Source organism: Tachyglossus aculeatus (genome assembly GCF_015852505.1).
Source record: "Tachyglossus aculeatus isolate mTacAcu1 chromosome 12 unlocalized genomic scaffold, mTacAcu1.pri SUPER_6_unloc_1, whole genome shotgun sequence".
In the NCBI taxonomy this organism is placed as follows: domain Eukaryota; kingdom Metazoa; phylum Chordata; class Mammalia; order Monotremata; family Tachyglossidae; genus Tachyglossus; species Tachyglossus aculeatus.
Window position 1 is genome coordinate 19376380 of NW_024044828.1, and position 17062 is coordinate 19393441.

Here is a 17062-nt window from a genome sequence, read left to right on the forward strand (position 1 = left end):
AAGTGTTTACTATGTGCCAAACACTGTTCTAAGCATTGGGATGAACCCAGAAGCTCTGACTCCCAAACCCGGGGTCTTTCCACTACTCTATTTTAAGAGGCCCATGAACTCTTCCTTCTCCTCCTCCTCCTCATTATTACAGACCAGTTGCATTATAATAATAATAATAATAATGGCATTTATGAAGCGCTTACTATGTGCAAAGCACTGTTCTAAGCGCTGGGGAGTTTACAAGGTGATCAGGTTGTCCCAGCTGGGGCTCACAGTCTTAAATCCCCATTTTACAGATGAGGTCACTGAGGCACAGAGAAGTGAAGTGCCTTGCCCAAAGTCACCCAGCTGACAATTGGCGGAGCCGGGATTTGAACCCATGACCTCCGACTCCAAAGCCTGTGCTCTTTCCACTGAGCCACGCTGCTTTTCTATAAGCCATCTACATACTTTTTCTCCCAAAATTTTGGTAGCAGAGCAAGAATTATCTCTGTGATCTGGCCCATTCTAAAAAAAAGGGGGGGGGGGGTCATTTAAGAGCTGTATTTGGGCACGTTTTAGTCACTGCTCTGTTGATTATTTTAAATATTTTACACTCATGTTGGACTTTAATGAACTTCACATTTTGAGGCATTGACAAAGGAAAAATCACTTTGTGAAGCTCAACAGTAAGTGAAATTTAGACACTGGAAAGGAATTCTCTCCTCTCTTCCAGTCGTGGTACTTTTTTTCAATAGTCCTTTGTGAAACCAAAACAATGACTCTGTGCACCTTTTTTTACAATCACTGGCAAGAGTAATTTATTCTACAAATTGTTTGAAAGCAAAGAGAGTAGTTCAGCATGCTCTGTGGGCTAGGCAAATATTTGCAGCCCTCTTCCTGACACCCTTAGATCCTCTTCGTGAATTGTTTTTCCCGAAAGTGCTTTGTTCCAGTTGGATTTCTCTGTGACTTTTATCCAGTTGTGGTCCTTATTAGCTCATTGTTTCCACCTCTGCTCCTATTCCCACGTTTTCGATTTAACTCCTACCAATCAGGGAGCAGGAATCCCTTTCGGCGCCGCTTCCAAGGCACTCAGCCACTTGTTCTCTCCCAAGCGCTTAGTACAGTGCTTTGCACACGGCGCTCAATAAATACCATTGATTGTTCTCTGGCTAAACATTATATTCTCAGAGTCAGAAGCCCTGGGTTCTAATTCATCATCATCATCATCATCAATCATATTTATTGAGCGCTTACTGTGTGCAGAGCACTGTACTAAGCGCTTGGGAAGTACAAGTTGGCAACATATAGAGACAGTCCCTACCCAACAGTGGGCTCACAGTCTAAAAGGGGACTGCTGGGTGAAGAAGCAGTGTGGCTTAGTGGAAAGAACACGGGCTTGAGAGTCAGAGGTCACGGGTTCTAATCCCGGCTCCGCTGTGTGACTTGGGGCAAGTCACTTAACTTCTCTGTGCCTCAGTTACCTCATCTGTAAAATGGGGATTAAGGCTGTGAGCCCCTCGTGGGACAACCTGATTACTTTGTATCAAATTATTTGTACAATGCCATCATTGTATTTGTACAAGTACCATCATTATTATTATCTACCCCAGCGCTTGGAACAGTGCTTGGCACATAGAAAGTGCTTAACAAATACCATAATTATTATTTTTATTATTATTATTCTCTGGGCCTCAGTTTCCTTGTCTGTGAAATGGGGATTCAATCTTATTCCCTCCTACGTAGGCTGTGAGTCCCTTATGAGGTAGTGACTGTGTCCAATCTGAATATCTTGTATCTACCCTAGGACTTAGTATAGTTCCTGACACATAGTAAGTGCTTGACAAATACCATTATTAGAGTCCTATATGAAATAGAGATTGTGTCCAACCTGAATATCTTGTATCTACCCTAGGATTTAGTATGGTGCCTGACACATAGTAAGTTCTTGACAAATACCATTATTAGAGTCCCATATGAGATAGAGATTGTGTCCAACCTGAATATCTTGTATCTACCCCAGGACTTAGTATAGTGCCTGGCACATAGTAAGTGCTTAACAAATACCATTATTATTATTAGTAGTAATAATAATAATAATAATCTTTCTCCTTGTCTCTTGAGAACTGGTGTTAAGGTTTGGGTAAATGAGATGCTCTGAGGTGTTTTTGAGGCCTTTGAAAGGATACAGTTATTCCAGAATTGACTACCCAAAAACTCTCCCCCTTCACGATCTACTCCTGACTCCAATCCACTGACCTTGTGACTTTTTTTTCTTCTGGAGTCTCAATTTCTGGCCTCACAAAGTAGTTCTCCTCCAACCTGCGGCCCCCCTTCTCGAAGAACACCGCGTTAAAGAAAACTCGAATGGTGATGTTGACCACAAAAACTTGTACGGCAATACTAGCAATGGGCTGTCACAGCCTAGCCAAAAAAGCGTAGTGCAAACGGCATTTGGGCAGAACTAGCATCATTTGGTTTTTCCCATGACTTGGTATCATTGGCAGGATGGGTAAAGCACTTTGAAATCTGTATGGGCAGAAAAAATGTCAATTAATAATAATTATGATGGCATTTATTAAGCCTTACTATGTGCAAAGCACTGTTCTAAGCGCTGATGATAGCACGGCCTCTTAGTGGTTCCTTTGATGCCGCCCAGCTTAATCTTCTTTGAATTGACCTTTTCTTCAGGTTTATGTGCTCCCAGCTTCCTAATCAAGTTCTGAAGAGTATTAGCATCATTGACAGTCCTGGTATTCTTTCAGGAGAGAAGCAGCGTCTTAGCAGAGGTGAGTTGCTTCCCCGCTTATTCTGCCCTTTCTTGGCTGCGGACGACTCCTTTGGGTAGGGCGCCTAAACCGGATCACTGGGTCACATTGAGAAGCGGTGTGGCCTAGTGGGAAGAGCCCGGGCCTCGGAATCGGAGGACCTGGGTTCTAATTCCGGCCCCACCGCTCGCTGTAGGCAGGGGTCGCGTCCACCAACGCTGTTGTATTGGACTCTCCCAAGCGCTTAGTACAGTTGGAAAGCGCCCGGGCTTGGGGGTCAGAGGTCGTGAGTTCTAATCCCAGCTCCGCCACTTGTCATCTGTGTGATAATAATAATAATAATAATAATAATAATGGCATTTGTTAAGCGCTTACTATGTGCAAAGCACTGTTCTAAGCGCTGGGGGGATATAACATGATCAGGTTGTCCCACGTGGGGCTCACAGTCAATCCCCATTTACAGATGAGGTAACTGAGGCTCAGAGAAGTTGAGTGACTTGCCCAAGGTCACACAGCAGACATGTGGTGGAGCCGGGATTCGAACCCATGACCTCTGACTCCAAAGCCCGTGCTCTTTCCACTGAGCCACGCTGCGCAAGTCACTTCACTTCTCTGTGCCTCAGTGACCTCATCTGTAAAATGGGGGTTAAGACTGTGAGCCCTACATGGGACAACCTGATGACCCTGTATCTACCCCAGTGCTTAGAACAGTGCTTGGCACATACTAAGTGCTTAACAAATACCATCATCGTTATTATTATTATTACAGTGGTCTTTGCCAGTAAGCACTCAATAAATGCCATTAATTGTTTAATTGATTGGCTTCATTTAGGGAAAAATCCAGGGCCCAGGAAGAGCTGAGTACTTGTTCAGGCAGGGGGGACAGACTAAGCAACTCTCTCCCCGCCCCATCCCACCCTGGTTCCACCCCCAAGTTGGTCCTCTCTCTTGAGTTTAATTTTCTTCTAATAAAGAGTAGCTTCCTTCTGGGACTTTCTCACCTGAAGTTGTCTCCAGGCAGCTTCCCCAGCCACCAGTCAGTCAATCGTATTTATTGAGCGCTTACTGTGTACAGAGCACTGTTCTAAGCGATTGGGAGTGTACAGTACTGCAGTTCTGTCCTTGCCTCTGGAGTTTTCACTCCCGTAGACAATGTTCCCTTTGGAAGACTCCTGCCATCATTCTAGACTGAGCCCATTGTTGGGTAGGGACCGTCTCTATATGTTGCCGATTTGTACTTCCCAAGCACTTAATACAGTGCTCTGCACACAGTAAATGCTCAATAAATACGATTGAATGAATGAGTGAATCACCAGTTTGCCAACGGGCCGTTCACCATTAGCTTGTTGGGGCCTCAACCGGAGTCTGGCCTATGTTCCTTTTGGGGCCAACCGCGTTTCTTAGATCAGTCAAATCATCATCATCAATCGTATTTATTGAGCGCTTACTATGTGCAAAGCACTGTACTAAGCGCTTGGGAAGTACAAATTGGCAACATATAGAGACAATCCCTACCCAGTCAAATGTCTCTTCTGGGTTGTTCCGGGCTCTGATTCGGCAGATTGTTTCTGAGTTTATGCCCTATCTTTGGCTCTGAAGTGGGGCAACGAGGTAAGCATCCATTTCCCCTAATAGTCCATTTCCAGGCCAAGCCAGAAGCTGAATCACTGTTTTAGAACAGCCAGACAGTCACTGTAAATGAAAACGGAAGTCACAGGACGTTTTTCTGTTCTGTTTGGGCAGCTGGGATTTTTCCTTCCCCTTCTTGACAAACTTCATCTCGGGGGCTTCCTTAGTTTGTGTTTCAGCGGCGCCTGAGAAGCTAAAGATAACTACCCGGTTACAGGTTTAAACTAAAGATGGTTTATTAAAAACTCTAGCTCCACTAAGCCAATTTCTCTTGGCAGTGGTCCCCACATGGAAGATGATTTTATTCCGACTTGTGACTAAAAGGACTCCTGACACGTGGTGAACACCACACACCTGTGCTCCGTCAACCCCCAGGAGCTGGGAATTTGGGGGCAGGAAGAAGGGGTGGGAGTTACAACTTCTTGGGGCTTCTAAATTTTAACTTAATTCTCAGGAATTTTCTCCACAGAACTACCACCCGCAGGGAAAATTCCTCCAAACAAACTTGGGGGGCACAGGGAAATGGGGGAGCCCCTTCGAGCCCTCCCGAATATGGTGTTCGTAATGTTCATGAATTTGCCAGCTGTAGCAGGTAGTTTCTCGATGTTCTGGGGCCTTTGTTAATAATAATAATTATTATGGTATTTGTTAAGCGCTTACTATGTGCCAAGCACCGTTCTAAGCGCTGGGGTAGATACAAGGTAATCAGGTTGTCCCACGTGGGGCTCACAGTCTTAATCTCCATTTCTGATACCTTCCTGTGGGCAGCAGACGGGGCCAGTTAGAGAGGTTCAGAGCAATAATAATGATAATAATAGTTGTTATTATGGTACTTGTTAAGCGCTTACTAGGTGCCAAACCCTGTTCTAAGCACTGGAGTAGATACAAATCAATCATGTTGGGCATAGTCCCTGTCCTCCCTGGGGCTCAAACTCTTGATTTTAAGAAGCAGCGAGGCTCAATGGAAAGAGCACGGGCTTTGGAGTCAGAGGTCATGGGTTCAAATGCCGGCTCTGCCACGTCTGCTGTGTGACCTTCGGCGAGTCACTTAACTTCTCTGAGCCTCAGTTACCTCGTGTAAAATGGGGATTAAGACTGTGAGCCCCACGTGGGTCAACCTGATCACCTTGTATTCCCCCCCAGCGCTTAGAACTTGCACATAGTAAGCGCTTAACAAATTCCATCATTATTATTATTATTATTATTATTATTAATCCCTATTTTAGAGATGTGGGAATTGAGGTCCAGAGGAGTGAAGTGACTTGCACAAGGTCACAAAACAGACCTGGAGCAGAGCTGGGATTAGAACCCAGGTCCTTCTGACCCCCAGGCCTGGGTTTATCCACTAAACCAGCCAGGCCGCTTCTCTGTAAGCGCTTTCTCCATCAAAATCAATATCAGTGAATCGAGGCAGCAAGGTGGAGTGGTGTGAGAGGAAGCACCATTTTGTTCGTCAACATTGGCCACCGAATTTGGGTGTCTGAATATGGCGGGAGAAGGCCGTTTCCACAGAAAGGGCCATGGGGCTCTGTGGGTTCTTGGGGAATCCTGCTGTTAACATGTGAACCCTGCCCATTTTGAGGTCTGCAGCCTTTCCCGCCTTCACACCAAGTTGCGTGTTCACATACATTTCCCCCCTAGGGATGTAAACTCGGTTTAACCCGAAATTAAACCGGGGTGACCTCGGAAATCCCAGATTTGAATCAAAGTCACTTCGATTCAGCCACCAACCAGTATTCCTTGATTTTCCCCACATTTTTGCCGACTTCAGTTGGTTCAACACCCAGAGTGGAGTTTAGGACTCAGCCTTTCCCATTTTCCATTTTATCCAGGCCAGGGGGGCCCTGAATTCCTCCCAGAGCCCAAACCCAGGATGATGAGGAATTCTGAGCCCCACCTACTTCCCAAATGGAACATTCCCACTTCACACACAGTTATCATATTCTGGGTTCGTCTGCTATAAGTTTATTTTTAAACTGGCCTACAGAGGATCACTGAATCTCAGAGCCGGACAGGATCTTGAGAATTCATTGAATTCACACCTCCCTGCCTAAAGGCGAGACCCAGATAGTAATTTGGCCGGGAAGATGACTTTATAGAGCTAGAATTCCTGATGACACTCTTGGTCCGCTAGAAAATTGTCAGGGCCACCCACCTTCCCAACTCCTCTGGCCCTCTCCAGTGATTTCTCCAGGTTTCATATGCTTTCTTCCTCTAGTAATTATTATTTTTTAAATTGTTGTTATGGTACTTACCCCAGCGCTTAGTATGTGCCTTTCGCTATTCTAAGCACCAGGAAAGGTACAAGTTAATTAGATTGGACACAGTTCCTGCCCACACAGGGCTCACACTCTTCATCCCCATTTTCCAGATGAGAGAACCGAGGCCCAGAGAAGTGAAGGGACTTGCCAAAGGTCACATAGCAAATATGTGGAGGAGGCAGGATTAGAACCCGGATCCTTCCAACTTCCAGGCCCGTGCCCTATCCGCTTCTCTAAAGAAGAATAAGCAGCGGAGAAGCAGCGTGGCTCAGTGGAAAGAGCCCGGGCTTTGGAGTCGGTGGTCAGGGGTTCAAATCCCGGCTCCGCCACTTGTCAGCTGTGTGACTTTGGGCAAGTCACTTAACTTATCTGTGCCACCTCATCTGTAAAATGGGGATTGACTGTGAGCCCCCAGTCAACCTAATCACCTTGTAGCCCCCCCAGCGCTTAGAACAGTGCTTTGCACATAGTAAGTGCTTAATAAATGCCATTATTATTATTATTATTATTATTATTATTATTATTATTAAAGACATCAGGGGCAGTGGGGCAGGAGAATTGTTCTTCAGTTCCCTCATCTGTAAAATGGGGATTAAGACTGTGTGAGCCCCCCGTGGGCCAACCTGATCACCTTGTAACCTCCCCAGCGCTTAGAACAGTGCTTTGCACATAGTAAGCGCTTAATAAATCAATCAATCAATCGTATTTATTGAGCGCTTACTGTGTGCACAGCACTGTACTAAGCGCTTGGGAAGTACAAGTTGGCAACATATAGAGACAGTCCCTACCCAACAGTGGGCTCACAGTCTAGAAGGGGGAGACAGAGAACAAAACAAAACATATTAACAAAATAAAATCAATAGAATAAATATGCACAAATAAAATAAATAAATAAGTAATAAATTCGTACAAACATATATACAGGTGCTGTGGGGAGGGGAAGGAGGTAAGGTGGGGGTGGAGGGGGAGGGGGAAACCCAAGCCCCTGGTTTTGAAAACCCATTTTGTAGTTGTGTGGAGTGAAAATGCCCTCCATTCATTCATTCATTCAATCGTATTTATTGAGCGCTTGCTGCGTGCAGAGCACTGTACTAAGCGCTTGGGAAGTCCAAGTTGGCAACATATAGAGACCGTCCCTACCCAACAGCGGGCTCACAGTCTAGAAGGGGGAGACGGACAACGAAACAAAACATGTGGATGGGTGTCATCAGAATAAATCGAAGTAAAGCTAGATGCATATCATTAACAATCAATCAATCAATTGTATTTATTGAGCGCTTACTGTGTGCAGCGCACTGTACTAAGCGCTTGGGAAGTCCAAGTTGGCAACATATAGAGACGGTCCCTACCCAACTCAAAGTTTAGAAGGGGGAGACAGAGAACAAAACCAAAATAAATAGAATAGTAAATAGGTACAAGTGAAATAGAGAAATAGATCTGTACAAACATCTATACAGGTGCTGTGGGGAGGGGAAGGAGGTAGGGCCGGGGGGGATGGAGAGGGAAGAGGGGGCTCAGTGTGGGAAGGCCTCCTGGAGGAGGGGAGCTCTCAGGAGGGCTTGGAAGGGAGGAAGAGAGCTAGTTTGGTGGATGTGTGGAGGGAGGGAATTCCAGGCCAGGGGAAGGACGTGGGCAGGGGATCGATGGTGGGACACGAGAGAAGGAGGCCCGGTGAGGAAATTAGCGGCAGAGGAATGAAGGGTGCGGGCTGGGCTGGAGAAGGAGAGAAGGGAGGTGAGGTAGGAGGGGGCGACGTGATGGACAGCCTTGAAGCCCAGGGTGAGGAGTTTTTGCCTGATACGTAGGTTGACTGGTAGCCACTGGAGATTTTTGAGGTGGGGAGTGACATGCCCAGAGCGTTTCTGCACAAAGATGATCCGGGCAGCAGCGTGATGCCTAGACTGAAGTGGGGAGAGACAGGAGGATGGGAGATCAGAGAGGAGGCTGATGCAGTCATCCAAATCGGGATAGGACGAGAGCTTGAACCAGCAGGGTAGCGGTTTGGATGGAGAGGAAAGAGCGAGTCTTGGCGATGTTGCAGAGGTGAGACCGGCAGGTTTTGGTGACGGATTGGATAATAATAATAATGTTGGTATTTGTTAAGCGCTTACTATGTGCAAAGCACTGTTCTAAGCTCTGGGGAAGTTACAAGGTGATCAGGTTGTCCCACGTGGGGCTCACAATTTTAATCCCCATTTTACAGATGAGGTAACTGAGGCACAGAGAAGTTAAGTGACTTGCCCAAAGTCACACAGCCGACAGTTGGCAGAGCTGGGATTTGAACCCATGACCTCTGACTCCAAAGCCCAGGCCCTTTCCACTGAGCCACAGCAGCTTCTTGGATGTGAATGGGGGTTTCTGAATAGCACAGAGAATAGAGATGCAGCGTGGCTTAGCCGTAAGAACACGCGCTTGGGCGTCAGAGGTCGTGGGTTCTAATCCCGACTCCGCCCCTTATCAGCTGTGTGACTTTGGGCAAGCCGCTTAACTTCTCTGTGCCTCAGTCACCTCAGTTTCCTCATCTGTAAAATGGGGATTAAGACTGTGAGCCCCACGTGGGACAACCTGGTTACTTTGTATCTGTCCCAGGGCTTAGAACATTGCTTGCACAGAGCAAGCGCTTATTTTCAAGCGCGTAGCCCAGTGCTCTGCACACAGTAAGCGCTCAATAAATACGACTGGATGGATGAATGAATGAATAGGCCCTGATTTCGGCAGGGGATGGGCAGAACTCATTTGAAGCCAGGTGAGTTCCGACCCACTTGTTCTCTTCGGAAACTGGCGGCTTCCTTTTGTTTCCTGAGAGCCGGCTGAGTCGGAAGCCGGCTGTGTTTCAGTTGGCGCCACAGGAAATTCCAAACCGCAGGGCTTGCTTGGACAACCCTGGTTGTTGTGCTGAACAGGACTCCTGCTTTCATGGTGGCCCCCGAAATGCACATGGCAGACCCTCGGCCTTCCATTTCCCGTTTGTCATAATCGTTAAACGAATTTAACTTCTCTGGGCCTCAGTTCCCTCATCTGTCAAATGGGGGGTGAAGACTGTGGGGCAACCTGATCACCTTGTAAACCTCTCCTGCGCTTAGAACGGTGCTTTGCACATAGTAAGCGTTTAATAAATGCCATCATTATTATTATTATCCGGCTTTCCAGCCAGGGGAAGGATCCAGTGGAGAGGAATTGTGGTGGAGAAGGGAGAGGGCAGAGCCAGAGAAGGCTTTAAGCGCTTAGTACAGTGCTCTGCACACAGTAAGCGCTCAATAAATGCGATTGATTGATTTAAGGTGGGGAGAGCTGGGATTTCACACACAGGAAGGCAGACTGGTACATAGAAGAGGAGGAGGGTCAGCTTACTGTGGGCAGGGAATGTATATAATAAGAATGATAATAATGGCATTTGTTAAGCGCTTACTATGTACAAAGCACTGTTCTAAGCGCTGGGGAGGATACAAGGTGATCAGCTTGCCCCAGGGGGGACTCACAGTCTTCATCCCCCTTGTACAGATGAGGGAACTGAGGCCCAGAGAAGTGAAGTGACTTGCCCAAGGTCACCCAGCTGACGATTGGTGGAGCCGGGATTTGAACCCATGACCTCTGACTCCCAAGCCTGTGCTCTTTCCATTGAGCCACGTTGTATGTGTCAACTCTGTTGTATCATACTCTCCCATGTGCGTAATACAGTGCTTTTATATGGTATTGGTTAAGTGCTTACTTTGTGCCATGCACTGTACTAAGTGCTGGGGTAGATACAGGCTAATTAGGTTGGACGCAGTCTCTGTCCCATCTGGGGCTCACGGTCTAAACCCCCATTTTACAGTTGAGGGATCTGAGGCACAGAGAAGTGAAGCGACTTGCCCAAGGTCGTGCAACAGACAAGTGGCAGAGTCAGGATTAGAACCCAGGTCCTCACGACTCCCAGGCCCAAGCTCTATCCACTGGGCCACGCTGCTTTTGGTGATGATGATGATGATCGGGGCAATACGGGGAAATGTAGAGGGGGGAAATAGGATGGAGGAGGAAGTCATCCAATCGTATTTATTGAGTGCTTACTGTGTGCGGTGCACTGTACTAAACGCTTGAAAATAAGCGCTTGCTCTGTGCAAGCAATGTTCTAAGCACTGGGGCACATACAAAGTAATCAGGTTGTCCCACGTGGGGCTCACAGTCTTAATCCCCATTTTACGGATGAGGAAACTGAGGTAACTGAGGCACAGAGAAGTTAAGTGGCTTGCCCAAAGTCACACGAGTCAAGTCAAGGGAGGAGGAAGTCTTCTAGACTGTGAGCCCGCTATTGGGTAGGGACCGTCTCTGTATGTTGCCAACTTGTACTTCCCAAGCGCTTAGTACAGTGCTCTGCACACAGTAAGCGCTCAATAAATACGATTGAATGAATGAATGAATGAATGAAAGGGTGGCATCAATCACAATCTGTAAATCAATCAGTGGCATTTATCGAGCTCTTACCAGACTGAGCCCCCTTTTTCTTCTCCTCTCCATCCCCCCCGCCCTACCTCCTTCCCCTCCCCACAACACCTGTATGTATGTTTGTACAGATTTATTACTCTGTTGATTTTACGTGTACATATTTACTATTCTATTTATTTTGTTAATGATGTGCACCTTAACTTCTCTGTGCCTCAGTTACCCCATCTGTATAATGGGGATTAAGACTGTGAGCCCCCCGTGGGACAACCTGATCACCTTGTAACCTCCCCAGCGCTTCGAACTGTGCTTTGCACATAGTAAGCGCTTAATAAATGCCATTATTATTATCATTATCTAGCTTTATTTCTATTTGTTCTGAAGACTTGACACCCGTCCCCATGTTTTGTTTTGTTGTCTGTCTCCCCCTTCTAGACTGTGAGCCCGTTGGTGGGTAGGGACCGTCTCGAGATGTTGCCGACTTGGATTTCCCAGGCGCTTAGTACAGCGCTGTGCACACAGTAACCGCTCAATAAATACGATTGAATGAATGAATGAATGGTCACGTCCAGGGAGGAGGATGGCAGAGGAGGAGGGGGCTCGGGTGGGGTTTCCTGTTCCTGTTTCTTAGTCACAGTTCACTCTTTTGAAAAGATGGACTTGAAAAAAAGGAACCCCAGACCTGAAAATTCTCGGTCATCATCAATCGTATTTATTGAGCGCTTACTGTGTGCAGAGCACTGTACTAAGCGCTTAGCACTGTCATTTTAGCACGGTCATTTTAGCGGAGCAGGTTATCAGCTTTCCCTCTTAATGTGTTGTTATTTTTTTTAAAAAAAAAAAGGTAGCCTGTTCTTCAGGCTTGTCTCGTTCTTATCCTGGCTCTTGATTTTTGATATTGGAGGTTGTGGGGTACCCAAACTAATTAGGCGACGGAGGGGAGCGGGGAGGGGCGTCTCTTAAGTGGACTGAATAACTGTCCGGCTGCTTGTCATCTGGGGAGGCAGAGGAAGGAAGTTGTCCCTCCCCCTCACGTCTCAGCTTTCCAGGCCACTTCATTCCAGAGAGGGAATTCCCTCCTGACCCCACCAGTAGGACCCCACCCCCTTCACTCATTGTTATATCATTCGTTCATTCAATCAATCATATTTATTGAGCGCTTACTGTGTGCAGAGCACTGTGCTAAGCGCTTGGGAAGTCCAAGTCGGCAACATGTAGAGACAGTCCCTGCCCAACAGCGGGCTCACAGGCTAGAAGGGGAGGACAGACAACAAAACAGGTGGACGGGTGGCAAGTCGTTAGAATAACTAGAAATAAAGCTAGAGGCACATCATTGAAAAAAATAAATAGAATAGTAAAAAATAGTAAATAAAGCTAGATGCATATCGTTAAAAAACCAAATAGAATAGTAAAATAGTAAAATAGAATATCGTTATATTGCACTCTCCCAAGAGCTTAGCATAGTTGCGCTGCCCACAGTGAACGCCCAATAAATACTATTGAATGAATGATATCTTGTCCTGCGGGCCTGGAAACAGTCCCTGACGTGGGGAGGGGTCTCATCCCTCACCCCACCCTCTGGCCCACTTTCACTATATGTCGGCAACATATAGAGACGGTCCCTACGCAACAACGGGCTCACAGTCTAGAAGGGGGTACAGACAACAAAACAAAACATGTGGACAGGTGTCAAGTCGTTAGAATTAGTAGAAATAAAGCTAGATGCACAGCATTAAAAAATAAATAGGATAGTAAAAATAGTAAATAAAGCTAGATGCACATCATTAAAAAATAAATAGAATAGTGAAAATAGTAAAATAGTAAATAGTAAAATAGTAGAATAGAATATCATTCATTCAGTCAGTCGTATTTATTGAGCGCTTACTGTGTGCAGAGCACTGTACTAAGCGCTTGGGAAGTACAAGTTGGCAACATACAGAGACGGTCCCTACCCAACAACGGGCTCACAGTCTAGAAGGAGGGGGGGGACAGACAACAAAACAAAACATGTGGACGGGCGACAAGTCATTAGAATAACTAGAAATAAAGCTAGATGCACATCATTAAAAAAATAAATAGGATAGTAAGAATAGTAAATAAAGCTAGATGCACATCATTAAAAAATAATAAAACAGTAAAAATAGTAAATAAAGCTAGATGTACATCATTAAAAAAATTAATAGAACAGTAAAAATTGTAAAATTGTAAAATAGTAGAATAGAATATCGTTATATTGCACTCTCCCAAGAGCTTAGCACAGCGCTCTCCCCACAGTGAACACCCAATAAATACTATTGAATGAATGATATCTTGTCCTGCGGGCCTGGGAACAGTCCCTGATGTGGGGGAGGGTCTCATCCTTCCCCCCACCCTCTGACCCACTTTCACCACCAACCCCAGTGATTTGGAGAACGAAGGCGGGCGGGGGGAAGAGATGGTGAGGGAAGAGGATGGGAATGTCTGAAGTGGCTCTCTCTGATCGAAAAGGGCAGGGCCAGAATGCATAGAGTGGGGCTGCTTACAGTCCTGGCCAGGGCTCCCCACCCTCCGCTTGTTGGGGAAAAAAATGGTATTTAATAATAATAATGATTCGTTCATTCATTCAGTCGTATTTATTGAGCGCTTACTGTGTGCAGAGCACTGGACTAAGCGCTTCGGAAGTCCAAGTCGGCAACGTATAGAGACGGTCCCTACCCAACAACGGGCTCACAGGCTAGAAGGGAGAGACAGACAACAAAACAAAACATGTGGATAATTATGGTACTTATTAAGCCCTTACCATGTGCCAACCACTATTCTAAGCACTGAAGTAGAAGTTAATAGGTTGGACACGGTCCCTGTCCCATATTGGGCTCACACTCTTAATCCCCATTTTACAGATGAGGTCACTGAGGCCCAGAGAAGTGAAGTGACTTGCCCAGGGTCTCACAGCAGATAGTAATAATAATAATAATGGTATTTGTTAAGCGCTTACTATGTGCAAAGCACTGTTCTAAGCTCTGGGGAGGTTACAAGGTGGCCAGGTTGTCCCATGGGGGGCTCACAGTTTTAATCCCCAGAGGATGAGGCCCAGAGATGTGAAGTGACTTGCCCAAAGTCACACAGCTGACAATTGGCGGAGCGGGATTTGAACCTATGCCCTCTGACTCCAAAGCCCGGGCTCTTTCCACTGAGTCACGGGCGGAGCCGGGATTAATACCCCGGTCCTTCTGACTCCCAAGCCTGTGCTTTATTCATTCATTCATTCAATTGTATTTATTGAGCGCTTACTGTGTGCAGAGCGCTGTACTCAGCTCTCGGGAAGTACAAGTTGGCAATATATAGAGACGGTCCCTACACAACAACGGGCTCACAGTCTAGAAGTGCTTTATCCACTAGTCCATTCTGCTGTCCCCTTCCTTTCCCTCCCCCCACCAGCAAAGTAGGTAGTGACCCTGGGGGAGGTGTGACAGTTTTCACCTGCCTATTTTTAGTTTAAATAACCCGTCCACTTATGCAGACGGCAGACTTAATCAGTGTTTCCGTATTTCTCTTTATCTTCTGCTTGCCATTTGCAGATTGAACAGTTTCATTTTGACCCTCAGAGCTCCACAGTTTCTCTTTCCCGATTCCGGGGTGTCGCGGGCTTCTGCAAGTTCCTGGACTTTTCCTCTGCCCCATCACCGTCTGGGGGCAAACAACAAAATTTTTGATAAGCAGTGGGAAGAAAAGTCATAATAATCATGCGGAGTGGGAATTTACTCGGCCAGTAAGATATGAAGCAGCGTGGCTCAGTGGAAAGAGCCCGGGCTTTGGAGTCAGAGGTCATGGGTTCAAATCCCGGCTCTGCCAGCTGTGTGACTTTGGGCAAGTCACTTCACTTCTCTGTGCCTCAGTTCCCTCATCTGTAAAATGGGGACTAAGACTGTGGGACAACCTGATCACCTTGTAACCTCCCCAGCGCTTAGAACAGTGCTTTGCACATAGTAAGCGCTTAACAAATACCATCATTATTATTATATGAAGCCTGTGTCGGTCACTTTAAAAATACTCCAGAAATGTAAAGGCCTCGCTGGGGGAAACTTCCCCAGAATCTCACCCCTTTCTGGTTATGAAAGGGGAGGACAAGGGCAAGCCACAAGAAGTCTTTTTGTGATTTGTTTTGCGCTTACTTTATGCCAGGCATAGTACAGAGGATGGGGTAAATACAAGATAATTGGGTGTACAAACGTTACGTGTGCTACCAATCAATCAATGGTATTTACTGAGCACTTACTGTGTGCAGTACACTGTGCTAAGCGCTTGGTAGAGTCTAATATAACAGAGTTGGTAGTCTCATTCCCTGCCCACAGTGAGTTGATGGTCTGCACTTTCTTAAGGTCAAAGAGATACTGATTCCACCCCGCTGTCATAGGCCAAACGTTTGTATAAACCAGGCTTCAGAATCCTGGGAAAGTCCTAACATTTCCTTCTCATACCTTATTATGAACTTATTATTCTCCCGGGCCTGGAATGCCCTCCCTCTGCCCATCCACCAAGCTAGCTCTCTTCCTCCCTTCAAGGCCCTGCTGAGAGCTCACCTCCTCCAGGAGGCCTTCCCAGACTGAGCCCCTTCCTTCCTCTCCCCCTCGTCCCCCTCTCCATCCCCCCCATCTTACCTCCTTCCCTTCCCCACAGCACCTGTATATATGTATATTTGTTTGTACATATTTATTACTCTATTTATTTATTTTATTTGTACATATCTATTCTATTTATTTTATTTTGTTATTATGTTTGGTTTTGTTCTCTGTCTCCCCCTTTTAGACTGTGAGCCCACTGTTGGGTAGGGACTGTCTCTATATGTTGCCAATTTGTACTTCCCAAGCGCTTAGTACAGTGCTCTGCACATAGTAAGCGCTCAATAAATACGATTGATGATGATGATGATGAACTTCTCAGGGTCTCCCTGCCCAACTTCGTAACAGTGACAATTTCCGTTTGCTTTCCAACCAAAGTTTAGGTGTGGGAAACAGGTTCTAATTAGTTTTAAGTCCCTAAGTCAGATTCCCGTTTCGTCTTTTCGGTATATACTAAGCTCTTGTTGTAGTCTAGGCACTGTGCTAAACACGGGGGAAGATACGCGCTAATCAGGTTGGACGCAGCCCATGTCCCACGTGAGGCTCACCGTCTTAATCCCCACTTTACAGATGAGGTAATTGAGGCACAGAGAAGTTAAGTGAGTTGCCCGGGATCACACAGAAGACAACTGAAGGAGCTCAGATAAGAACCCAGGTCATTTAGGGGAAGCAGCGTGGCTCAGTGGAAAGAGCCCGGGCTTTGGAGTCAGAGGTCATGGGTTCAAATCCCGGCTCCGCCACTTGTCAGCCGGGTGACTTTGGGCAAGTCACTTCACTTCTCTGTGCCTCAGTTACCTCATCTGTAAAACGGGGATGAAGACTGCGAGCCCCCCGTGGGACAACCTGATCACCTTGTAACCTCCCCAGCGCTTAGAACAGTGCTTTGCACATAGTAAGCGCTTAATAAATGCCATCATCATCATTTAGACTCCAGGCGCAGGCTCTATCCACTAAGCCACACTACTTTTCAAAGGTCCCAATCAGGGATCTCGACCAATCCATCAATCAGCAGTGTCTATTAAGCGCTTACCATGTACGGTGCTGTTCTATGCGCTTGAGGGAGAGTACAGTATAGTTGGTAGACATGATCCCTGTCCACAAAGAGCCTCCAATCTAGAGTGTTCTTCAGACTTCTCCCTGTCCAGATCCAACTCATCACCTCTGGGTAATGAAGTTAAGGCTTCATCAATCGTATTTATTGAGCGCTTACTGTGTGCAGAGCACTGTACTAAGCGCTTGGGAAGTACAAGTTGGCAACATATAGAGACAGTCCCTACCCAACAGTGGGCTCACAGTCTGAAAGTGTTTCAGAGCAGCACTTATATGCCCATCCATAATTTATTTATAATAAATAATAATAATAATAAAAGTCTTCCCTCTGGAATCTAAGTTCCCTGTGGGCAGGGAATGTGTG

The 17062-nt window shown here is 46.3% G+C and overlaps 1 protein-coding gene across 1 annotated transcript in view; it reads left to right on the top strand.

Annotated features, from left to right (window-relative positions):
• Positions 1-17062, top strand: part of EHD4 (EH domain containing 4) — a 64360-nt gene that overhangs the window by 25361 nt on the left and 21937 nt on the right. Inside the window, 1 exon segment of the mRNA XM_038741154.1 lies at positions 2665-2762. Coding sequence (XP_038597082.1) covers positions 2665-2762 — 98 coding nt within the window.